This window comes from Kogia breviceps, chromosome 13 (assembly GCF_026419965.1).
Source record: "Kogia breviceps isolate mKogBre1 chromosome 13, mKogBre1 haplotype 1, whole genome shotgun sequence".
Taxonomy (NCBI): Eukaryota; Metazoa; Chordata; class Mammalia; order Artiodactyla; family Physeteridae; genus Kogia; species Kogia breviceps.
In genome coordinates this window covers 64897543-64924608 of record NC_081322.1, presented here as the reverse complement: position 1 = coordinate 64924608, position 27066 = coordinate 64897543, and the positions used below count along the sequence as shown (strand labels likewise).

The following is a 27066-nucleotide window of genomic DNA, read 5'->3' as shown; positions in this document are numbered from 1 at the left end:
GTATGATCCTTTTAATGTGCTGTTGGATTCTGTTTGCTAGTATTTTGTTGAGAATTTTTGCATCTATGTTCATCGGTGATATTGGCCTGTAGTTTTCCTTCTTTGTGACATCGTTGTCTGGTTTTAGTATCATGGTGATGGTGGCCTCGTAGAATGAGTTTGGGAGTGTTCTTCCCTCTGCTGTAGTCTGGAAAAGTTTGAGAAGGATTGGTGTTAGCTCTTCTCTAAATGTTTAATAGAATTTGCCTGTGAAGCCATCTGGTCCTGGGATTTTTTTTGTTGGAAGATTTTTCATCACAGTTTCAATTTCAGTGCTTGTGATTGGTCTGTTTATATTTTCTATTTCTTCCTGATTCGGTCTCGGAAGGTTGTGCATTTCTAAGAATTTGTCCATTTCTTCCAGGTTGTCCATTTTATTGGCATAGCGTTGCTTGTAGTAATCTCTTATGATTCTTTGTATTTCTGCAGTGTCAGTTGTTACTTCTCCTTTTTCATTTCTAATTCTATTGATTTGAGTCTTCTCCCTTTTTTTGTTGATGAGTCTGGCTAATGGTCATTTATTTCTGATCTGATCTTTATGATATCTTTCCTTCTGCTAACTTTAGGGTTTTTTTGTTCTTTTTTCTCTAATTGCTTTGGTGCAAGGTTAGGTTATTTATTTGAGATGTTTCCTGTTTCTTAAGGTAGGATTGTATTGCTATAAACTTCCCTCTTAGAACTGCTTTTGCTGCATCCCATAGGTTTTCGGTCATTGTGTCTCCATTGTCATTTGTTTCTAGGTATTTTTTTATTTCCTCTTTGATTTCTTCAGTGATCACTTCGTTATTAAGTAGTGTATTGTTTAGCTTCCATGTGTTTGTATTTTTTACAGATCTTTTCCTGTAATTGATATCTAGTCTCATAGCGTTGGGGTCAGAAAAGATACTTGATATGATTTCAATTTTCTTAAATTTACCGAGGCTTGATTTGTGACCCAAGATATGGTCTATCCTGGAGAATGTTCCATGAGCAGTTGAGAAAAATGTGTATTCTGTTGTTATTGGATGGAATGTCCTATAAATATCAATTAAGTCCATCTTGTGTAATGTTTCATTTAAAGCTTGTGTTTCCTTATTTATTTTCATTTTGGATGATCTGTCCATCGGTGAAAGTGGGGTGTTAAAGTCCCCTACTATGATTGTGTTACTGTAGATTTCCCCTTTAATGGCTGTTAGTATTTGCCTTATGTATTGAGGTGCTACTGTGTTGGGTGCATAAATATTTACAATTGTTATATCTTCTTTATGGATCGATCCCTTGATCATTATGTAGTGTCCTTCTTTGTCTCTTGTAATAGTTTTTATTTTAAAGTCTATTTTGACTCACGAGAATTGCTACTCCAGCTTTCTTTTGATTTCCATTTTCATGGAATATCTTTTTCCATCCTCTCACTTTCTGTATGTGTCCCTAGGTCTGAAGTGGGTCTCTTGTAGACAGCATATATATGAGTCTTGTTTTTGTATCCATTCAGCCAGTCTGTGTCTTTTGGTGGGAACATTTAATCCATTTACATTTAAGATAATTATTGATATGTATGCTCCTATTCCCATTTTCTTAATTGTTTTGGATTTGTTATTGTAGGTCTTTTCCTTCTGTTGTGTTTCTTGCCTAGAGAAGTTCCTTTAGCATCTGTTGTAAAGCTGGTTTGGTGGTGCTGAACTCTCTCAGCTTTTGCTTGTCTGTAAAGGTTTTAATTTATCCATCGAATCTGAATGAGATCCTTGCTGGGTAGAGTAATCTTGTTTGTAGGTTTTTCTCCTTCATCACTTTAAATATGTCCTGCCACTCCCTTGTGGATTGCAAGTTTCTGCTGAAAGATCAGCTGTTAACCTTATGGGGATTCCCTTGTGTGTCATTTGTTGTTTTCCCCTTGCTGCTTTTAATATGTTTTCTTTATATTTAATTTTTGATAGTTTGATTAATATGTGTCTTGGCGTATTTCTCCTTGGATTTATCCTGTATGGGACTCTCTGTGCTTCCTGGACTTGATTAACTATTTCCTTTCCCATATTAGGGAAGTTTTCAACTATAATCTCTTCAAATATTTTCTCAGTCCGTTTCTTTTTCTGTTCTTTTTCTGGGACCCCTATAATTCGAATGTTGGTGCGTTTAATGTTGTCCCAGAGGTCTCTGAGACTGTCCTCAGTTCTTTTCATTCTTTTTTCTTTCTTCTGCTCTGCAGTAGTTATTTCCACTATTTAATCTTCCAGGCCACTTATCCATTCTTCTGCCTCAGTTATTCTGCTATTGATCCCTTGTAGAGTATTTTTCATTTCATTTATTGTGCTGTTCATCGTTGCTTGTTTCCTCTTTAGTTCTTCTAGGTCCTTGTTAAATGTTTCTTGCATTTTCTCTATTGTATTTCCAAGATTCTGGATCATCTTTACTATCATTATTCTGAATTCTTTTTCAGGTAGACTGCTTATTTCCTCTTCATTTGTTAGGTCTGGTGGGTTTTTACCTTGCTCCTTCATCTGCTGTGTGTTTTCATTTTGCTTATCTTACTGTGCTAGGGGTCTCCTTTTTGCAGGCTGCAAGTTCGTAGTTTCTGTTGTTTTTGGTGTCTGTCCACAGTGGCTAATGTTGGTTCAGTGGGTTGTGTAGGCTTCCTGGTTGGGGGGACTACTGCCTCTGTTCTGGTGGATGAGGCTGGATCCTGTCTTTCTGGCGGGCAGGTCCACGTCTGGTGGTGTGTTTTGGGGTGTCTGTGGCCTTATTATGATTTTAGGCAGCCTCTGTGCTAATGGGTGGGGTTGTGTTACTGTCTTGCTAGTTGTTTGTCATAGGGTGTCCAGCACTGTAGCTTGCTGGTCGTTGAGTGAAGCTGGGTCTTGGTGTTGAGATGGAGCTCTCTGGGAGATTTTCACCGTTTGATATTACATGAAGCTGGGAGGTCTCTTGCGGACCAGTGTCCTGAAGTTGGCTCTCCTGCCTCAGTGGCACAGCCCTGACGCCTGGCTGGAGCACCAAGAGCCTATCCTCCACACAGCTCAGAATAAAAGGGTGAAAAGAAAGAAAGAAAGAAGACAAAATAAAATAAAGTAAAATCAAATAAAATGATTAAAATAAAAAATAATTATTAAGAAAAATATTTTTGGGCTTCCCTGGTGGCGCAGTGGTTGAGAGTCTTACTGTTGATGCAGGGGACACGGGTTCGTGCCCCAGTCTGGGAAAATCCCACATGCCGCGGAGCGGCTGGGCCCGTGAGCCGTGGCCTCTGAGCCTGTGTGTCTGGAGCCTGTGCTCTGCAATGGGAGAGGCCACAACAGTGAGAGGCCCGTGTACCACAAAAAAAAAAAAAAAAAAAGAATATTTTTTAAGTAAAAAAAACAAAAACAAAACGGATGGACAGAACCCTAGGACAAATGGTGAAAGCAAAGCTATACAGACAAAATCTCACACAGAAGCATACACATAACACTCACAAAAAGAGGAAAAGGGGAAAAAATAGTCTATCTTGCTCCCAAAGTCCACCTCCTCAATTTGTGATAGTTCATTGTCTATTCAGGCATTCCACAGATGCAGGGTACATCAAGTTGATTGTGGAGCTTTAATCCGCTGCTCCTGAGGCTGCTGGGAGAGATTTCCCTTTCTCTTCTTTGTTCGCACAGCTCTCGGGGTTCAGCTTTGGATTTGGACCCGCCTCTGCATGTAGGTCGCCTGAGGGCGTCTGTTCTTCGCTCAGATAGGACGGGGTTAAAGGAGCAGCTGATTCGGGGGCTCTGGCTCAGGCTGGGGGGAGGGAGGGGTACGGATGCGGGGCGAGCCTGCGGCGGCAGAGGCCAGCATGACATTGCACCAGCCTGAGGCGCGCCGTGTGTTCTCCCAGGGAAGCTGTCCGTGGATCATGGGACCCTAGCAGTGGCGGGTTGCACAGGCTCCCGGGAGGGGCGGTGTGGATAGTGACCTGTGTTTGCTCACAGGCTTCTTGGTGGCGGTGGTGGCAGCAGCAGCCTTAGTGTCTCATGCCCGTCTCTGGGTTCCGCGCTGATAGCTGCGGCTCACGCCCGTCTCTGGAGCTCGTTTAGGCGGCGCTCTGAATCTCCTCTCCTCGCGCGCACCCTGAAGCAATGGTCTCTTGCCTCTTCGGCAGCTCCAGACTTCTCCCGCACTCCCTCCCAGCTAGCCGTGGCGCACTAGCCCCTTCAGGCTGTGTTCACGCCGCCAACCCCAGTCCTCTCCCTGGGATCCGACCGAAGCCCGAGCCTCAGCTCCCAGCCCCCGCCCACCTCAGTGGGTGAGAAGATGAGCCTCTCGGGCTGGTGAGTGCTGGTCAGCACCGATCCTCTGTGCGGGAATCTCTCGGCTTTGCCCTCCGCACCCTGTTGCTGCGCTGTCCTCGGCGGCTCCGAAGCTTCCCCCCTCCGCCTCCCGCAGTCTCTGCCCGAGAAGGGGCTTCTAGTGTGTGGAAACCTTTCCCCCTTCACGGCTCCCTCCCACTGGTGCAGGTCCCGTCCCTAGTCTTTTGTCTCTGTTTATTCTTTTTTCCTTTGCCCTACCCAGGTACGTGGGGAGTTTCTTGCCTTTTGGGAGGTCTGAGGTCTTCTGCCAGCGTTCGGTGGGTGTTCTATAGGAGCAGTTCCACGTGTAGATGTATTTCTGATGTCTGTGGGGAGGAAGGTGATCTCTGCGTCTTACTCTCCCGCCATGTTCTTTGACCCCCTTTGCTAATACTTAATTGAGTGCTTTCTGTGTGCCAGGCTATGTTCCAAGTGCTTTATATGCATGGAATTTTTCAATCTTAGAAACTCTATGAAATAGGTATTATTTTTTAATCATCATTTTACTGATAAAGAAACTGAGGCTCAAAAAGTTTGGAAACTTGCCCAAGGTCAGACACCTAGTAAGTGGTAAATTCAAGCCACAAACTCAAGCAAGTTAACCACAATGTTATATTAAGTCTCAAGTTGGGCAGAAAATACACATATCAATAATAAATAACTAATAATCACTGACAAAACTAAAGCAAATGATAAACAGGGAGATCATTGTGGGTTGTGGTCAAGGAATCCTTCATGATATGAAACCAAAATTAGATCCAAACAATATCATTTATATTGTCTTCTTGGAGCTGTGCATTAGCATATGGGAGGTTCAGAGAAGCATGCAGGAGAGGAGCCTGGGTGTTTAATCCATTGTTTCTCAAATATCTTTGGCTATGAAGCCATTTATTTTCAAGGAATACTTAACATCTTTTAGCATATGCATTATCAAGCATAGTTTGGCAGAAGAGAATCTATTTTAGGATCATCTATTTACAGAGACTCCCCTGGATTCTCCACCTCTGCTGTCAGTGGCCAGAATCTAATATTACAAGAGGAAGGCCACTGGAAATTTCTATGGATAGAATTTATAGGATATAAATGGAATTCATGAAAAACTTGACAGGGTATCAAGTTTTGTTTGTTAACTAAATAACCGGGTTGTATTATCATTACCTCTAGGAAAGGCTTGACAGACTGGTCCTCCCTAGTTGGGCTGAGGAGTACTTACTTTACAGTCAGAAAAGACAGTTCCTTATTTGTCCCTGGTCTTATTAGTGTATCCTTAGTACCCTAGGGACACTGTCTTCCTCTATAATAATTTTTTACAATATTTTGTCCATATTATAAGGATTGTTTTATAGTCAAACTGGTCACCTGTAAATATAATCATGGTCAATGTCTATTAATGGGTCCTGTGTTTTCTTTTGCACAAAAAAGTACAACCTAGAGAAAGCAAAAGTCATATCCCAACTCCCACTTTGTAGATTTTTGTTCTTTAAATGATGTAAGAATTTATATTTGCTGAGTACCCTCTTTCTGCTGGAAACCATGCTATATGTTTATCTATGTCCTCTAATTTTGGCCTCACACTGCCCTGGGAGGTAGGTGTTCCTCTCAATTTATACATGTGGAAATAGAGGCACAGAGAAGTTAAACTGACTGCCTGGGGTTAAACAGCATGTGATAATGAGGGATTTGAATTCTAGTCTGTCTGACTCCAAAGCCTTCATTTTTGAAACTCTACTGTACCACTTCCTTAAAAGGAAAAAATTATTGGAGATTAAATCAGCACTTGCAATACTAGAATTTAAAGTATTTCAGGAAATTGAATCAAAAATACACTGTTGCTTAGATGACTAATCAAGGCAATCATGCATCTGCAAACCATATCAGCTAAAACTTAAAGTTTGTCTAATAATCTCTCTGGTTTACTTTAAAAAAAAAATCATGGACTGTTTCACAGCTAAAAGCTCATTTAGTCATTATTCAAATGTTTGTCTATTACATTCCCACGGAGGCAGGACGGAGTCTTCTCCCTCCTCCAACACGTCGCTAGGAAATGCCTCTGCTTTCCGTCCTGCTCTAGGGCAGGCAGTAAGCTTTAGCTGAGAACACATTTGGAGATGTGTGAACGAGTGAACCAAGTGTATCCTGGAAGCACCAGCCCATGCCTGCTCCTGCAGAGCCTGTGAAAGCCCAGCAAACTTTTTGGGGACTGACGCAGAGGACCAGAGCTATCACCAGCTGGATTTGGGGCTTTGGTGGCATACATGCAAGGGAGATAAATGACTCTTATTTTGTTCTTAGGAGCTGTTTCCTTCACAGAAATTTCTGACAAAACTGGTAAGTAAAGATACACTGTCTTCTATTCTAGAATATAGAGGACTAAACAGAAAAGTAGGCTGTAGCTGAGGCAAGAGTTTTCATTGGGTAATCTTTTTACCCAATCTTGCCAATAAATGAGTACATAAACTAATCAATCTGTTTTAAAAATATATATAAAAATGAGTTTGTCTTCCCAGTGTAAGATCACTAGCATCTCTTTACTACATTATTCTCATATATTCTCCACATTCTTACCACGTGTGAATGGCTATTTGTAAAGTGTCTTATAATTTAAGAGGAGGGAACTTGGGTCTCTGAAAAGCCTACCACGTACCAGACAGAGTGCTAGGTACTTTTTGTATGCAATCTCTTAATTGCCGTAACAAAACCAGAAACAACACCAAAATCATAACAAAACCATTATTGCCTAGAAATAATTTTGTAAAGGTTCAGTAACTTGCCTGAAGTCACAGAATATGTTAGTGACAGAACCAAGATTGGGACCACTTTTGTCTCCACATCTTATCTGCACTATATTACGTTGTTCTCCAGGAGGTAAGCCCTCACAGATGTCCTCATGAAATCTCTAAGAAGAGTTCACTGGTAATGCCAATCTCTGACACAAGTCTGAATGCTCTGGAGGGATTGGGTCTTTTTATATCCCAAGTATCTAGCCCAACCTCTGGCACATAGTAGATCCTCAATCAGTATTTGTTGATTTACATTATTCCAATTTCCAGTGTGGAAAAGGCAATAGTGGCTTGCTGATCTCACAAGGCTACTGACTTTGGTTGTGATAGTCCTAATTTTTCCAATCCTGTTTTCATTGGGGTAAGGCTACACAGTTATGGAATTACTCTGACTGCCCAGATGGCATTTGCTTTTACTTATCTCTGTATAGTTCATGTGTGTGTTACAATCCTAGGTCAACGCCTTTTACACAGTAAATAGATTCTTTTTTCCCTTGAATTTCCTACTTCATGGCAGTGACCAATATTGCAATCATGACGAAGTTTAAATCAAGCAATGTTGCAGTAAGCTGAAAGGAATATAGACCCTTGACTTGAAAGACCATGGTCTCATAAGATTCTACAGGAGTTAACAATTGTCAAATGGAAATTTCTTTTTAGTGAATTCTGTTTTCCGAATTTTTGACTGTGTGACATAGCAAAACAGCTTGCACAAATACACTTACTTGCTTATGTAAATAATAAGATCTTTTGTGAGAGACTGAGAGCAACAAATAGTTTGTTGAAATTTACAGTTTTACACAAATGAACATACATTACCAAAGAGAAGAACGAATGCCAGTGTTTTTCTGTATTATGGAAATTCACACACACACACACAAAACAGATTAAAGGACACTACAAAATATTTTGCTTATTGGCACCACGTAGACTTTCACACTTAAGATATTTTCTTTTTCTTTTTTTTTTTTTTCGGTATGCGGGCCTCTCACTGTTGGGGCCCCTCCTGTTGCGGAGCACAGGCTCCAGACGCGCAGGCTCAGCGGCCATGGCTTACGGGCCCAGCCGCTCCGCGGCATGTGGGATCGTCCCGGACCGGGGCATGAACCCATGTCCCCTGCATCGGTAGGCAGACTCTCAACCACTGCGCCACCAGGTAAGCCCTGTCATTTTTAATATTAATATTTAAGATTGTATAATAAAAATTCGCCAATTGAACTATTCTTTAAAAATATACTTTAAATATAAATACGAATAAATAGCTCTATTTTGCCTCTTTGGTATGAAACAGCATATACTGTATTTATTGCAGTAAAAGATTTTTCTTTAAAAAAATTGTTGATTTACATTCAATTGCTTACATAGACTTGGCCTATTTGACGATGTGTCTGCTAGGTTCCTGGGTACATTTGAAAGTCATGTCTGACCTTTACTTGGGAAACCACTGGGGTCCCACTTTTGATTTTGATTGGATGATATGGAGTGTGGACAAATGAAAAAAGTGACTTTGCATTCAGACATGGGGAAGCATTAGGGAATCAGTGAGATTCTGAATACAAATCTTAACAAAATGAGTATGAGGAGACTATGTAAAGATACAAGACTGTTCCTGGGAACCATGGATGGTGTTTTTTTTTTTCCCTCCTCTATTTCCAGATAGATTTAGACACTCAGTTGTCCTGCCTGAACTGTTCTATTGTTCTTGCTGGCTTCCAATCCTGAAATGCAAGACCATAGTTTTCACAAGGAAGTCCACATCCTAAAACATTGTACCTCATTCTCATTCATACATGAATTTGACAAATGTGGATCTGAAAAATATCAGGACTCAGGGGAAATGCAGAGCTGAATGGTGGCCCTTTTTCCCTATCTTGGTACTAACTGGCAAATGATGGCTTTATGGACATGGCTGTTTCTGCAGCCCCTAGTGGAATGAGTCCCGTGGACCACGGATGCATCTGTGCTCTTGACCTTGACCTTGAATCTGATTGGTTGGCTGGTAACATGTTACCTGGTGAGAATCAGAATATTTTCATATTGCAATATTTTTAAGAAGTTATCTTTATTTTTAATTGTTTATCTAGACATGCCAATGGATACTTCGGCCACATTTTGAGCAAAAACTCACAAGGTATGTTTTTTTTTTTTTCCAAACCTCACGTGTGTACACAAAACAACACAATTGTAAGGGTTTGCATAAAAGAACAAAGCATAAGAAATACAGTGAGATACAAGCTCATAACCAATGTTCAAATCAGTGAGCAGATCTGATTCAACATGAGAAAAGGTTACAAAACAAGTCTGTAGCTTGTAGGAAGCACTACCTGGTGACAGCTTTGCAGGACGCTCCACGTCCCATTGCGGGAAGCCTTAGGCAGGTAGAAACAGAGCAGAATTTTCACTCAGCCTAGCAGGGAGTTATGGGGAGGTCAGCGTTCCAGGAACAAGGTTCTGACTGTTCACAGGTGCTGTAAAAAGAAAAAGGCTTTGCCTATCAGGCCTGGCAGTGATATCTATTCTCTCTCTCTTAATTTGATTTTAACTTTAGCTTTCACTTACTAAAAATAGCTTTTTGATTCCTTTCTTCTCAAGCACTGAAGGAATTAAACTCGGGAAGTCAGCTCGTGATGGTCCAGGGACTAAGAGAAAAAGAATGTGAAGGTAAAGTCCACAGATGATCCAACAGCTGTGTCTTAACTAGTAATTGGACACTGGAAACCTTCTATTGAAATATTGCTAGAGAGCCACCAGTAGGCAGGAAAAAAAAGTTTTCATATTTGTTTTCTTTTTTTTTTTGGTCAGAAAATGAGAAACTCAAGAAATCTCCAGATGGTTGAAAGAAGGAGACAAATGTATGTATCTAGTTTATGCATAACATCTCATTTTACTTCAAATTTTTATTGTATTAGTAGCTGCTTCATAGGCTTAACTGTTAGATTGGTAGTTTTCTCTGTGAGCTCTTCTTCAAGACCTAATACACTTTTGTCCTATAAATTTGGAACTACTAAAACCGCATCCAGTCTTATTTATATAAATTATTATATAAATATAGTTTAAACAAAGTCCATTTCCTAAACTCAAAGTAGAGGCTCCATTAGCTAAAATAGCATCTTCTTTCTTATCTCTACTGTATCTTCCCCAGTAATTGCTTTCCTTGATTTGATCTCATGTACATTAAAAACAGACTTCTCAAAAGCCCAAACCAAACCAAAATAAGAGAGGTTTGGAAGCAGAAATACATTCAATACATTCTTTTTTGGGGCTTCACCAAGCTGAGAGCTTCAGAGTATTAAAGCAATAAAAAATCATGTGTCAGTTCATAGTTATTACAGGAAAAAACCCAAAGTTAGTGTTAAGTTTTCACAACTTCCTTTCTTACCCATATCAATAATTTCAACTTATCATCCACCCATTTCATGAAATTTTCACACTTTCTTTAGTATCATCTGACAGTCTCTTCTGCTTTGATGAAAGTACAACCAACTTTCCAAATTTCCTCTAACCCTTTATTCTGCAAGCCTCGATCTTTCTGCAGGAACTTAATACAATCCAGTCAAGTTTCTAACATTTCATTTGTATGTTAGGAGGAAAGAAAAAAAAAAAAAAGAGTTGCACTTAGGAAATGAGAGTTAGCTGACGTTCTATCAGCTTGCGAAACACCTCGATAGTGGCAGAAATAATCATAGTATCATTCTCCCACTACCACATTGTTTAAGGTAAAAAGAAAGGGGGCATTGCCAATTTTCATCTAACATTAGTTATGCTAGAACTTCTAAAGAAAAGGTTCAATGCACAGAGTTTAGCTGACTAGAGAAGAATGCTGTAATAAATTGATTTTCCAGCCAAGTATATGCAGAAAATGGCAACAAAAAACCTGCCCAGGAAGGTAAATTCTATCAGACAACTGAAATATTTTCTTTTCTTAAATTATGTTAACATCTGCTAAACAGTTGCGTAGTTGTTCACATGAAATGAAGGAAAAAGGAAAATCCAGTTACTATTGACACCAAAGAAATGCACGCCAACCATAAACCAAAGATGCTTTGGTACTGTAGCCAGAACAGACGACAGTGTGCTAGGGGAGCAGGGAAGTCCCTGATGGATAGATGACGGGGGTCACGGAAGGTTTGAGACCTGCTATGTGTCCCACGAGGCTGACACACTGCCATGTCCATGACAAGAGTCGTATAAACACAAGCTTATCAGCTGGCTTGTTAAAACAGAGTGCAACATCGCTGTGTTGAAAGTGACTTCAGGCTTGCTGAAGGGTCTTGTTCATCTGAGGAAACAATGCTTGGTGCCATAGATTAAACACTATGGTCTCAAGCGGAATGCATGTGAAGTTTCCAAAATATTTCCTCAAAGACTTTCTTCAGTTTTGCTTTGTGATCTTAGCTGGAAAGCATAAAGATGGACATGGGAAGGCAGTTCAGAAGGACATCTGTGAGGATTTAAGTTGGGCAGCTTTCAGAAGATGAAAGATGTTTAAAGTTAAGGCCTTTATCTGCAAACAATAGTATATTAATAAACTCTATACCATATTTACAAATGCATTCTCTTGTATTAAAACTAACAGTATTCTGTTCACAGTGCCATTGTTTATACAGGTAGCAATCCCATAATACTCATGTATTTTGGCATGGGAATCAGTAGCGCTTGATATTTACAGAGGATGTACAGGTGTGAATATAAACGTCATTGGATCTGAGTTATCGATAAAAGACAGATTGGCAAATGGTGCAAAGGAATGAACTGTACAGCACCTTCCCCTTGGATCTGATAGGAAACATGGTTTCTTAATTGAGAAGATGCCAAATCTCTGACCCAAAGTGGCATAAAGTCCGTAAGAAAACAGTGAACCCCCTGTTCGAGCTTGGGTACATTGAGTAATGTTTGCCCATAGTTTTAGATCCATTGTCTAGTGCATAAAATAGAAAAGTTAAAAAGATTTATTATTATTTTTATAATAATAATTATTATTAAAATACAAGGTACTTTCTCTCACGCTCTCATTTGTGCTCTTGCACTTGAAACCAATATCCTTGGAGTTCCAAATATGCTGGTGTTTTTGTCATGCAGATCAGCAGTCCAACGGCCAACACTAAAAATGCTCTGGACTTAGGGAGTGCCGCCTGTCTCAGTGTGACCCAGGACCCGAGGGGCCCACGGCAGGAGCACGTCTTTCTTACTCCCCAGTCTTCACCTGGAGGGCCAAGCCGGCCCCTGGAATCAGCTCCCTCATGGCGGAATGGAGCTGCTTATTTTGGCAGCTAATGCTGAGGTGACGGATGGCTTCTGTACACTTGGAAAAAGGAGGGAGGCAGGTGAGTGGGAGGACGGTGGCGTTCCAAAGAGCCCCAGGATGACACCCAGAGAGGGGCTGGGTTTACCGGCAAGAGCCCCTCAGAGCATCTGCCCTCCCAGAGGCCTGTATGCGAGGAGGCTGGCATTCTCGGTGTGCAGAGCAGGGGGCAGGCCTGGCTGGCACTACGGGGCGTCGCCTTCGGTCACGGTCTGCTCCTCAGCCTTGGTCCCTGGGCCGGCGCTGCCACCGCCACCGCTGCTGTTCCTTCGCTGGTTGGGCAACAGCCTCTTCCACTGGGCTTTGTTGTGCGCCAGGTGGCTTAGCATGCTCTCAGACAGGGCGCTGTGTCCCGTGAAACGGGCCCATTCACGGAAGAGGGGCTCCACGATGTAGGTCATGAAACCTGGAACAGGCAAGGCCAAGCTCATCACCAGCAGGGCAGTAAGACCTACTTCTTCCTCCCTAACAAACATGACTGGACCCACGATGTGCTGGGCCCGTGGGTAAGAAGGCCACCAAGATGCACTCCTTGCCCTCAGTGTCAAAGCATAAGATATGTCACCTTGGGCTTGGCATCTAACCTCTCAGTGCCTCAGTTTCTGCAGTGGTAAAAAGGCGTTAAGAAGGGTACCAAACCCATAGGGTTGTTATGACAGTGAAATGACTTAACACATGTGAAGATGCTTAGAAAGCTCCTGGCACATAATAAACACTCAATAAATATTGGCTATTATTATTTGAAGAAGGGGGAAGACATATAAAGAAAAAAAGTAAAAAAAAAGTTTGTGCTAGAACTAAGGAGGGTGGGTGGGGGAGGGGAGGAAAGAGCAAATGTTACCAGGAAGGGGCACCTCGTTGATTTAGACCATCTGAAGAATTCGTACATCTACCCCGTAGGATATGTTTTCAGGATTATCGTTTCACAGTTTTGTCTTACTTTCAATTATGTTAAACAACTAGGTGTAGGTAATAAAAGTTCATTCGTCTTCAGTACAGATTTTTACCTGCATAAAAGTTCTGCTTGAATGACTAGATAAGATGGATTGATATAAGACTTCTTTGTTTGCATGTCTGTTCTCTTAATTATTTTAGCCTTGTTGCTTCTAACCATGTTTCACTGTTAATGTGCTTTCCACATTAAACATGATTTATTAAAGCAAAGATAACTTCCAGTCTAGGCTGGAATAACTAGACTAATCACAAATTTGGATATATTTAGGTTTTATTGTATTTCCCTGAAATGTAGGTATGGGGAGAAAAGGCAAGTGTTTTTCAGCTAACAAAATCTTCCAACAACTAACCCTGTATGTTTACAGGCATGTGACTTATAAGTCTTGATATCTTTCATCTTAACAGAGATTAGATATTAGGTATCTAAAAAGATAATGTGCAATATTACACTATTCTAAAGTTTAAGTTGTGAATATTTATCAGGTTTACCTTAAGTATAAAAAAAGTTACAAATCCCACATTTAAAAATCCAGTACTTAAAAATCAACTCATTTTCTTCCTGAAATTACTCTGGAATTACACCTCTGTATTTCTACTCGTCAGATATAAAGCCCTCTTACAGGAGACAGAAGAGCGATTTTAAAGTCTGAAGAAACACCATGAGGCAGTTTTTCACATGAAGAAAGGCTTCTGCACAGTCAGATTTGGGAGCCTGCCCCATAGGTTCCTTGTGTATTTGTGCAAACCCCCCTCTTCTAATCAAGCGATTTAGAGCCTGACTTTGCCGGGATTTTGTCTTCCTGGAGTGGTGGGAGTGGGGCAGGGGAGAATTGATGGCTTCAGAGTACACAGGGATTGAAGGAAAGCCTCTTTCTCCTCATCTTTCTATAGGCTGCACCAATTAGAGTTTCGTTTGATTTAATGCCTTCTTTTTAAAATGTAGAGTTTGATGGGGAGAGGCAAGGAATATGGGTGGGGGGTGGATATTAAGTCCCTGTCTCACTTGGGTAAATATGAATTACTTAAACAGAAAATCAGGTCTAAACCTGAGATGGCACTCAGGAAATCCTCACTGTGGATTGGGAAAGGAAAAAGAGAGGGGACATTTTCAGTCCCAGGGGAATCAGAATGGAGGAACTAGCTGCATTATTTAGCACCCACTGGAAAATCCTTGTCTGGGAGCCTGGAGCCCACAGTTACCATCAGATTCTGTTGATCTATTTGGGTTTTTCCAGTTTAGCCTGATCTGCCTCTGCACACCACACCTCCCAGCCTTGAACCTACAGAGCTGGGAGATGTGGAACAGAGACAGAAAGATTTATCTACTAAGGGTTGTTTTATAATCACCTCTTTCTCTTTATTGGTGTGCTGGTATAGCATCCATGGGATTTTCCTTTTCACTCAATCCCCATCCCATTTTAAAAACAGGTATCTATGGTAACCACATTTTCCTGAGCTGAAAATCAGGACATATGATCTGACAAAATAAGTGTGTTCTCATGACAACAAGAGAATAGAATCTCCGAAATCAAGTCTGTCTTGCAAATCTAGGTTGTGTGCTTAATAATGTGAATGCTTTTCTCTGGGGGCTCAAAATGTCTTTAACAGGTGCCTGGTTAATTTCTTTCTGTCCAGAATTTAACAAGCTGGGCCCCAGGATTAGGATTTTGGTTGGGGCTCTATTCCTTTCGAATTGCATCTGCAGAATTTCCAACTTGATAGGGCATTGGATCCAAAGAGGATGAGGCTGCATTTCTGTTGATGTTGATGCCCTTCCCCCTCCCCTGCAATTCTGTAGCTTCATCTGCTCTGGATTCTTGCAGGGTTTCATTTTTTATAACAACACCCCTCTCCCTTTTTCAGGTGGATGAATCGGTTTAATCATAAAAAGAACGTAATGATATTAAGGGCAATTTGGAAAAAAAAAAAGATCACCAGTAATCTCAAGAGTTCCGACACGTCTATTTTAACATTTGTATATTGCCTTCAAATTTTTTAAACTAGATAAATTTTGTTCCTATTTCCTTAGGTTGACTTTGTGACTCTTTTTTTAAAGTTTATTATCTCTGCTCTAACAAATCTTGAAATTAACATGCAGCCTTTAACTGCTATATTTCACTTATGTGGCAACATGTTTTTATTTTTATTTTTAAAATTTTATTTATTTATTTATTTTTTATACAGCAGGTTCTTATTAGTTATCTATTTCATATATTTATTTTTTTAATATTACCCAAAGCTAAATTATTATATTATCTGAATCTACAGATTCAATGGAATCCCTGTCAAACTATCAATGGCATTTTTCACAGAACTATAACAAAAAATTTTACAATTTGTATGGAAACACAAAAGACCCCGAATAGCCAAAGCAATCTTGAGAAAAAAAAACGGAGCTGGAGGAATCAGGCTCCCGGACTACAAACTATACTACAAAGATACAGTAATCAAGACAGTATGGTACTGGCACAGAAACAGAAATATAGATCAATGGAACAGGAATAGAAAGCCCAGAGATAAATGCACACACATATGGTCACCTTATCTTTGATAAAGGAGGCAAGAATATACAATGGAGAAAAGACAGCCTCTTCAATAGTGGTGCTGGGAAAACTGGACAGCTACATGTAAAAGAATGAAATTAGAACACTCCCTAACACCATACACAAAAATAAACTCAAAATGGATTAAAGACCTAAATGTAAGGCAAGACACTATAAAACTCTTAGAGGAAAACATAGGCAGAACACTCTATGACATAAATCACAGCAAGATCTTTTTGATCCACCTCCTAGAGAAATGGAAATAAAAACAAAAATAAACAAATGGGACCTAATGAAACTTAAAAGCTTTTGCACAGCAAAGGAACTACAAACAAGACTAAAAGACAACCCTCAGAATGGGAGAAAATATTTGCAAATGAAGCAACTGACAAAGGATTAATCTCCAAAATATACAAGCAGCTCATGTAGCTCAATATCAAAAAACAAACAACCCAATCCAAGAATGGGCATAAGAACTAAACAGACATTTCTCCAAAGAAGATATACAGATAGCCAACAAACACATGAAAGGATGCTCAACATCACTAATCATTAGAGAAATGCAAATCAAAACGACAATGAGGTATCACCTCACACCAGTCAGAATGGCCATCATCAAAAAAATCTACAAACAATAAATGCTGGAGAGGGTGTGGAGAAAAGGGAACACTCTTGCACTGTTGGTGGGACTGTAAACTGATACAACCACTATGGAGGACAGTATGGAGGTTCCTTAAGAAACTAAAAATAGAACTACCATATGACCCAGCAATCCCACTACTGGCCATATACCCTGAGAAAACCATAATTCAAAAAGAGTCATGTACCACAATGTTCATTGCAGCTCTATTTACAATAGCCAGGACATGGAAGCAACCTAAGTGTCCATCAGCTGAGTTTGGTTTTAATTGTAGGGAACTGCAAGGAAAAGAAAGACTTGCTTTAAACGTAGATGGAATTGGTAGAGTGTTTCAGGGAGTGATAGAAACAAACAATTATTTTAGAGGCATTAATATCACCGTTTAACAGTTTATTGCAATTGACACTTGAGAGTGTGGTCCTAAGAGAATGAGATTGAAAATCCATTTTGAAGTGAAGACTAGAGAAGCGTGGGATCCCATGTCACATGGCTGGTGGGGCCTGTGCCTGGGGACCAAGCCCCTAGTATTGAGCATTGAGGATGAAGGGTAATGACCAAATTGGAAGGATCCTGAACTGCAGATTTCCCACCCTTCATGTCCTAAAGAGAGTGTGAGCTAATCCGATCTTCAGCAGCCAATAGTTGATTCTTTTTACTTTCCTCTACTCATTTGGTTTTGATTCAATTCTGAACTACAGAGTTAATACAGGTTAGTTATTAAGGGTCTATAACAAAGGCTTTACCCTATTTTTCATTTCAGTTGGTAATTAATCATGACTAGAGAGTTCATTTGGACTCAGCCATTCAAAGCACCATTGATTAAACCTCTAGTTTGGATCATGAGAAAGCTGTGTGTAGATCTTCTTAGTGACTCTTAGCAGAGGTGCTGAAACTTCATTTAAAATTAAAATTGAATTTGACTCACCAATTTGTATACTAGGGATTGAATCTTTCTGTTGATTGCAAAGAGGACTGATTTCCAGTTCAAATTTCTGTTCAAGGTCACCTAAGAAGAAAAAAGAAGAAACATATTGGTAATCGAGAACCTATAAGAATGAGTGTTGATAGTTTTAATGATCTAGTTGGACGAAGTTATCTGGGAATTACTGTTCCCTGCCTTATCACTAGGAACACTTTAGCAACAACTGGCTCTGCCCTTCTCTGGTAGCTTCTGTGAAAATTTAAAATATCAGAGTATCGTGCTGGACACCCTATACCCAACAAAGAACGAGACAGGTCTACAGCCCCATCCATTAGCAGAGAGGCTGCCTAGAATCACAGTAAGGCTACCGACATCCCCATACATGCCCCCAGACGTGGACCTACCCACCAGGGAGACGGGATCCAGCCTCATCCACCAGAACAGGGGAACTGGTCCCCCCAACCAGGAAACCTGCTCAACCCACTGAACCAACCTCAGCCACTGGGGACAGCCACCAAAAATAGATAGAAATACGAACCTGCAGCCTGCAAAAGGGAGACCCCAAACACAGTAAGATAAGCAAAATGAGAAGACAGAAAAACACACAGCAGATGAAGGAACAAGATAAAAACACACCAGACCTAACAGATGAAGAGGTAATAGCCAATCTACCTGAAAGAGAATTTAGAATAATGATGGTGAAGATGATGCAAAATCTTGGAAATAGAATAGACAAATTGCAAGAAACAGTTAACAAGGACCTAGAAGAAATAAAGAGGAAGCAAGTAACGATGAGCAACACAATAAATGAAATGAAAAATACTCTAGACGGGATCAGTAGCAGAATAACTGAGGCAGAAGGACGGATAAGTGACCTGGAAGATAAAATAGTGGAAATAACTACTGCAGAGCAGAAGAAAGAAAAAAGAATGAAAAGAACTGAGGACAGTCTCAGAGATCTCTGGGACAACATTAAATGCACCAACATTCGAATCATAGGGGTCCCAGAAGAAGAAGAGAAAAAGAAAGGGACTGAGAAAATATTTGAAGAGATTATAGTTGAAAACTTCCCTAATATAGGAAAGGAAATAGTCAATCAAGTCCAGGAAGCACAGAGAGTCCAATACAGGATAAACCCAAGGATAAACACGCCGAGACACATAATAATCAAACTGTCAGAAATTAAATACAAAGAAAACATATTAAAAGCAGCAAGGGAAAAACAACAAATAACACACAAGGGAATCCCCATAAGGCTAACATCTGATCTTTCAGCAGAAACTCTACAAGCCAGAAGGGAGTGGCAGGACATATTTAAAGTGATGAAGGAAAAAAACCTACAACCAAGACTACTCTACCCAGCAAGGATCTCATTCAGATTTGATGGAGAAATTAAAACCTTTACAGACAAGCAAAAGCTGAGAGAGTACAGCACCACCAAACCAGCTTTACAACAAATGCTAAAGGAACTTCTCTAAGCAAGAAACATAAGAGAAGGAAAAGACCTACAAGAACAACCTGAAACAATTAAGTAAATGGTAATAGGAACGCACATATCGATAATTACCTTAAATGTAAATGGATTAAATGCTCCCACCAAAAGACACAGACTGGCTGAATGGATACAAAAACAGGACCCATATATATGCTGTCTACAAGAGACCCACTTCAGACCTAGGGACACTTACAGGCTGAAAGTGAGGGGATGGAAAAAGATATTCCATGCAAATGGAAATCAGAAGAAAGCTGGAGTAGCAATTCTCATATCAGACAAAATAGACTTTAAAATAAAAACTATTACAAGAGACAAAGAAGGACACTATATAATGATCAAGGGATCGATCCATGAAGAAGATATAACAATTGTAAATATTTATGCACCCAACATAGGCGCACCTCAATACATAAGGCAAATACTAACAGCCATAAAAGGGGAAATCGACAGTAACACAATCATAGTAGGGGACTTTAACACCCCCCTGTCACCAATGGACAGATCATCCAAAATGAAAATAAATAAGGAAACACAAGCTTTAAATGAAACATTATACAAGATGGATTTACTTGATATTTATAGGATATTCCATCCAAAAACAACAGAATACACATTTTTCTCAAGTGCCCATGGAACATTCTCCAGGATAGATCATATCTTGGGTCACAAATCTAGCCTTGGCAAATTTAAGAAAATTGAAATCGTATCAAGTATCTTTTCTGACCACAACGCTATGAGACTAGATATCAATTACAGGAAAAGATCTGTAAAAAATACAAACACATGGAGGCTAAACAATACACTACTTAATAACGAAGTGATCACTGAAGAAATCAAAGAGGAAATCAGAAAGTACTTAGAAACAAATGACAATGGAGACACGACGACCCAAAACCTATGGGATACAGCAAAAGCAGTTCTAAGAGGGAAGTTTATAGCAATACAATCATACCTTAAGAAACAGGAAGCATCTCGAATAAACAACTTAACTTTGCACCTAAAGCAATTAGAGAAGGAAGAACAAAAAAACCCCAAATTTAGCAGAAGGAAAGAAATCATAAAGATCAGATCAGAAATTAATGAAAAAGAAATGAAGGAAACAATAGCAAAGATCAATAAAGGTAAAAGCTGGTTCTTTGAGAAGATAAATAAAATTGATAAACCATTAGCCAGACTCATCAAGAAAAAAAAGGGAGAAGACTCAAATCAATAGAATTAGAAATGAAAAAGGAGATGTAACAACTGACTCTGCAGAAATACAAAAGATTATTAGAGATTACTACAAGCAACTCTATGGCAATAAAATGGACAACCTGGAAGAAATGGACAAATTCTTAGAAATGCACAACCTGCCAAGACTGAACCAGGAAGAAATAGAAAACATGAACAGACCAATCACAAGCACTGAAATTGAAACTGTGATTAAAAATCTTCCAACAAACAAAAGCCCAGGACCAGATGGCTTCACAGGCGAATTCTATCAAACATTTAGAGAAGAGCTAACTCCTATCCTTCTCAAACTCTTCCAACAGATAGCAGAGGGAGGAACACTCCCAAACTCATTCTACGAGGCCACCATCACCCTGATACCAAAACCAGACAAAGACGTCACAAAGAAAGAAAACTATAGGCCAATATCACTGATGAACATAGATGCAAAAATCCTCAACAAAATACTAGCAAACAGAATCCAACAGCACATTAAAAGGATCATACACCATGATCAAGTGGGGTTTATTCCAGGAATGCAAGGATTCTTCAATATACGCAAATCAATCAACGTGATACACCATATGAACAAACTGAAGGAGAAAAACCATATGATCATCTCAATAGATGCAGAGAAAGCTTTTGACAAAATTCAACACCCATTTATGATAAAAACCCTGCAGAAAGTAGGCATAGAGGGAACTTTCCTCAATATAATAAAGGCAATATATGACAAACCCACAGCCAGCATTGTTCTCAATGGTGAAAAACTGAAACCATTTCCACTAAGATCAGGAACAAGACAAGGTTGCCCACTCTCACCACTCTTATTCAACCTAGTTTTGGAAGTTCTAGCCACAGCAATTAGAGAAAATAAAGAAATAAAAGGAATCCAAATAGGAAAAGAAGAAGTAAAGCTGTCACTGTTTGCAGATGACATGATACTATACATAGAGAATACTAAGGATGCTACCAGAAAACTACTAGAACTAATCAATGAATTTGGTAAAGTAGCAGGATACAAAGTTAATGCACAGAAATCTCTGGCATTCTTATACACTAATGATGAAAAATCTGAGAATGAAATTAAGAAAACACTCCCATTTACCATTGCAACAAAAAGAATAAAATATCTAGGAATAAACCTACCTAAGGAGACAAAAGACTTGTATGCAGAAAACTATAAGACACTGATGAAAGAAATTAAAGATGATACAAATAGGTGGAGAAATATACCATGTTCTTGGATTGGAAGAATCAACATAGTGAAAATGACTGTATTACCCAAAGCAATCTACAGATTCAATGCAATCCCTATCAAATTACCACTGGCATTTTTTACAGAACTAGAAAAAAGAATTTCACAATTTGTATGGAAACACAAAAGACCCCGAATAGCCAAAGCAATCTTGAGAACGAAAAATGGAGCTGGAGGAATCAGGCTCCCTGACTTCAGAGTATACTACAAGGCCACAGTAATCAAGACAGTATGGTACTGGCACAAAAACAGAAATATAGATCAATGGAACAGGATAGAAAGCCCAGAGATAAACCCACACACATATGGTCACCTTATCTTTGATAAAGGAGGCAAGAATATACATTGGAGAAAAGACAGCCTCTTCAATAAGTGGTGCTGGGAAAACTGGACAGCTACCTGTAGAAGTATGAAATTAGAACACTCCCTAACACCATACACAAAAATAAACTCAAAATGGGTTAAAGACCTAAATGTAAGGCCAGACACTATCAAACTCTTAGAGGAAAACATAGGCAGAACACTCTATGACATCAATTACAGCAAGATCCTTTTTGACCCATCTCCTAGAGAAATGGAAATAAAAACAAAAATAAACAAATGGGATCTAATGAAACTTAAAAGCTTTTGCACAGCAAAGTGTACCATAAACAAGACCAAAAGACAACCCTCAGAATGGGAGAAAATATTTGCAAATGAAGCAACTGACAAATGATTAATCTCCAAAATTTATAAGCAACTCATGCAGCTCAATAACAAAAAAACAAACAGCCCAATCCAAAAATGGGCAGAACTAAATAGACATTTCTCCAAAGATATACAGATTGCCAACAAACACATGAAAGAATGCTCAACATCATTAATCATTAGAGAAATGCAAATCAAAACTACAATGAGATATCATCTCACACCGGCCAGATTGGCCATCATCAAAAACTCTAGAAACAATAATGCTGGAGAGGGTGTGGAGAAAAGGGAACACTCTTGCACTGCTGGTGGGAATGTAAATTGATACAGCCACTATGGAGAACAGTATGGAGGTTCCTTAAAAAACTACAAATAGAACTACCATATGACCCCACAATCCCATTACTAGGCATATACCCTGAGAAAACCATAATTCAAAAAGACTCATGTACCAAAATGTTTATTGCAGCTCTATTTACGATAGCCAGGACATGGAAGCAACCTAAGTGTCCATCAACAGATGAATGGATAAGGAAGATGTGGCATATATATACAATGGAATATTACTCAGCCATAAAAAGAAATGAAACTGAGTTATTTGTAATGAGGTGGATAGACCTGGAATCTGTCATACAGAGTGAAGTAAGTCAGAAGGATAAAAACAAATACCGTATGCTAACACATATATATGGAATCTAAAAAAAAAAAGTCATGAAGAGATTAGTGGTAGGATGGGAATAAAACACAGACCTACTAGAGCATGGACCTGAGGATAAGGGGAGGGGGAAGGGTAAGCTGTGACGATGTGAGAGAGTGGCAGGGACATATACACACTACCAAATGTAAATTAGATAGCTAGTGGGAAGCTACAGCATAGCACAGGGAGTGCACCTCTGTACTTAGTGACCACCTAGAGGGGTGGGATAGGGAGGGTGGGAGGGAGGGTGACAAAAGAGGGAAGAGTTATGGGAACATATGTATATGTATAACTGATTCACTTTGTTGTAAAAGAGAAGCTAACACACTATTGTAAAACAGTTATACTCAAATAAAGATGTTAAAAAATAAAATAAAATAAAATAAAATATCAGAGTATCGACGATCATTTACAATAGGCTCATGGTAAATAGGTATGCTCTGGGACTAGAATAAACTTTTGAACAAAAATCTATAAAAGCAAGAAAACGAATGGCCAATTTCCTAATATGAGATGGAAGTTCTGGTTTTAAGTTGCAGATTAAGAAAACAGGTTTTATGCTTTTTCCCTCCTTTCACTCTGCCTGACCCTCATCTGGTTTCACCTGAACAACCGGGAATAATTAGTAGGCAGGAAATCGGGAAGAGGAAGTAGAAAGATCTCATTTGAAGAGCATCTCTGTAGCTACAAAATTAATCCAAAATAAGGGTCTGGTATCTTTCATTCTTACTCCTTAGAGTTTTACTTAGTGTAAATGAAGGTCAAAGAAAGTATAAAGCTCAGGATGATCTTTCTTTTTAATGTCTGCATCAGCTAGACCAAAAGAGAAATACATCATGCAAAGCTTTATCAATGTATTTTATCAATTCTTCCTGAAGGTGAAAAATTGTGCATAATTATTTCGTTGGGAAAAACAATCTGGTTAATCAGTACAGAAGCTGGGTCTCAGAAACACTAGCTGAGTTCACAGTTGTGAATGCACTCCTAAACTAGAGGAGAGAAACACATAACATTTATATCACGCTTACTGTGTGTCAGGCACATTCTAAGCATTTTACCTATTTAATTAATTTAATCCTCATAACAACCTCACTATAACCCCCATTTTACAGATGCGGAAATTGAGATGAAGTGTAGGGAAATATGTTGACCTAAGGTCCTTCTGCCAGTGAAGAGGGGAGCCTGGATTCTAACCCAGAAAGTCTGGCTTCAGAGGGTCTGCACTTAACCATTGAGCTACGATCTTTTGAGATGCTACATTTCTGTCATTTTCTCTAAGACTTTAGCCATGGCGCCCATGGTCTCTTGGGCCCTCGTGATTCTCAAAACTGATGTGAGGAAATCACTTTCGCTTAACTGAGGATTCTCAAAACTGATGTGAGGAAATCACTTTGGCTTAACTGAGGAGTTCAGGGAAGTCAGATGATAATAGCCTTCTGAGGGCAGGGCATGACACCATTTAATATTAAAATGAATTCTCCTAAAGTTGGTTTTACTCCTCACCTCCCTAGTTCTGTTAATAGTGATTTTTCAGTTAAGTCTGACACTTTGGAGGAGTTGTCTTTGATTTTTCCCTTCCCTCTACCCTCTGTACTGAGGAAGCAAATCCTGTTTATTCCTCTGTTGAAACATCTATTTTCCCTACTTTCACTCTGCCTGACTCTAGTCTGGTTTCTTTCTTTCTTTTTTTTTAAATTGAAGAATAGTTGATTTACAACATTATATTCATTTTAGGTGTACAACGTAGTGATTCAATATTTTTATAGATTATACTTCATTTAAAGTTATTATAAAATACTGGCTACATTCCCTGTGCTGTACATTACATCCTGTACCTTTAAAAAAAAATTTAATATTTATCTTTATTTCTTTGTTGTTTTTGGCCGCACGGCATGTGAGATCTTAGTTCCCTGACCAGGGATCAAACCTGCGTCCCCTGCAGTGGAAGCATGGAGCCTTAACCCCTGGACCACCAGGGAAGTCTCACATCCTTGTACCTTATTTATTTTATACCTAGAAGTTTGTACCTCTTAATCCCCTATCCCTATCTTGCCCCTCCCCCCTTCCCTCTCCCCGCTGGTAGCCCCTAGTTTGTTCTCTGTATCTGTGAGTCTGTTTCTGTTTTGTTATATTCATTCATTTGTTTTATTTTTCAGATTCTACAGATAAGTGAAAACATACAGTATTTGTCTCTCTGTGTCTGACTTATCTCACTAAGAATAACACCCTCCAGTTCTATCCGTGTTGTTGCAAATGGCAAAATTTCATTCTTTGTTATGGCTGAGTAGTATTCCATTGTATACATACACATTTTCTTTATCTGGTTTCTTAATAACTCATTCCGATTTTTTGCTTCTTAGCTAGTTTCTTTAGTATTTCTTCTACTTCAATTATACACGTTGCCCTAATTGTACTTTCTAAGATGACTCCCATTGCCATGTTCTCTACTTTTAGCCTGGTGTACAGGGGCCTCAACAGATCCTCATATTCTCACCTTCTATGGGACCAAACTGTTCTATGAGGCAGGGGGATGGTCTGCAGTGCTTCTGTCCACTTCTACTACTCTCTATCTAGACCACTGGGACTGTTTGCAATGATGGAAATGTTCTCTGTACTGCCCACTATAGTAGCCCCTTGAAATCAGATCAAGAAAACTGAGGAACTAAATTTTCCATTTTATTTAATCTAATTAATTTAAATTTAACTAGCTACATGTGCCTCATGTTTATCCTATCGGGAAGTGCAGTCACTACACATCCTTGAATACCCAGCTCAGATTCTGCCACCCTCAGCACTAGGTCTTCTCCTGTGACCTCTACCATAAGAGGTCTTCCAATTGGATCATTTAGTCATTCACTTATTTCAACATATATTTACAAAGCACTGCATATTTCAGACACTTGGTTAATCAATGTAGAGAATACAAAGAGGAAAATTGGAGTTTCTCTCCTCCAGGAACTCTACTGGTTAGTATTTTGAGCTTATGAAACATTAACTATAACTCTGCCTCCTTCATGACACCCCCAGTGGGTCTTTGCATATAGGAAAATCACAGCTTTGCTGAGGATTAGACAAGGCTGGAAGCAGATGTTCAATGAAAACTTCTGGGAATCTTGGTTCATTGAGAAATACCAACCTGCAGTTACAATAGGACAGAAATTCTACTTTTTTAAGGCACTGAGGGGATGAGGGTGAATGATGTTTGAATCCTAATGTCTGTTATGAGAATTTAACACTGTCTTCCTAATCTCATCTTCCTTTTTCCCCTTCTGTCCCTGACCTTGATTTTAGGGTTTTTCCTTTGCTCAACCTCACAAATCATTAAAGATACTTTGGCTGGGACTGTTAGCAGTCTGTGGAAGCCCAAATCCTAAACTGAAATCCAGAAGAAGATTAATCAAAATGATACAAATGGTGCTTTATAGAATTTCTAAAAAAATAATTCAGTATGGAGGACAAGAAGTTTGGATAACCAGGGAGTCTGGTCTTCTCTTAAATAAGTGGAACTTCTGCTAGACCATAAGGCTATTAAATAAAAAGGACCCGACATGCCTCTGAATTCTCCTTTCTCTGCTAGGAAGCATGCTAGAGCAAAGTGTTTGAAAGCTCACCTTTAGAGATCAGAGTTACAAACATTCTAGGTTGTTCTGTCTTATAATGCTGCACATGCATACTATTATGAGGACAAGTTTTTGACAAGACATCTTACAGATTTACCTTTATTGGTAGATCCCATTGACTCCACTTAGTTAACAACTTAGACTCACCAGCTCTGTGGGCCTTACCATCTGCCCAGGGGACATGGTCCAGGCCCCAAGTTGCTCATAATCCAAATAGGGTTCAAGATAAGCAAATGAAAGGGTTAAACTCCAATCAATGCCAACAAGAACGCACGACTGAGTCAAAACCAAGAGGGATAGAGTAGAATCATTGCTTGATCAAGGATGAAGATCCTAGCCCTTCTCTCGCTATGCTATTTCAATATATTCTGTATCTTATAGTAAAGAAAGTATTTATCTTACCTAACCTGAAACCTCCTTGCTCTAAGTTCATCATATTTCCTTTTGTTTCTCTCTCAGTGGAGATTTTATATCATGGGCAACTAGAACTGTCCTTTTGTTTTCTAACCACTCACACACATTTGAAGTGAAAGTACATAGAGAGGGAGCTCCATGAGTGCTTTTACTCAAAGGAAAGAGATGGGGAGCAGAGCCTTCTGGTCCCACATGAACCCTATCCGTTCTGCTTTGTCTTCTGTCT

At 39.4% G+C, this 27066-nt stretch overlaps 1 protein-coding gene across 4 annotated transcripts in view; it reads right to left on the bottom strand.

The window, feature by feature from the left end:
- Nucleotides 1-9142: 9142 nt before the first annotated feature.
- Nucleotides 9143-27066, bottom strand: part of PDE7B (phosphodiesterase 7B) — a 348122-nt gene continuing 330198 nt past the window's right edge. For 3 of the 4 annotated variants that reach the window (XM_059083815.2, XM_059083814.2, XM_059083816.2), the window contains 2 exons: nt 17464-17544; nt 9143-12807 (listed from right to left, as the gene is read on the bottom strand). In XM_059083815.2, coding sequence (XP_058939798.1) covers nt 12587-12807; nt 17464-17544 — 302 coding nt within the window. In that variant the 3' untranslated portion in view covers nt 9143-12586. The remainder of the gene's footprint in view (nt 12808-17463; nt 17545-27066) is intronic. The other variant, XR_010836061.1, reaches the window with a different exon arrangement.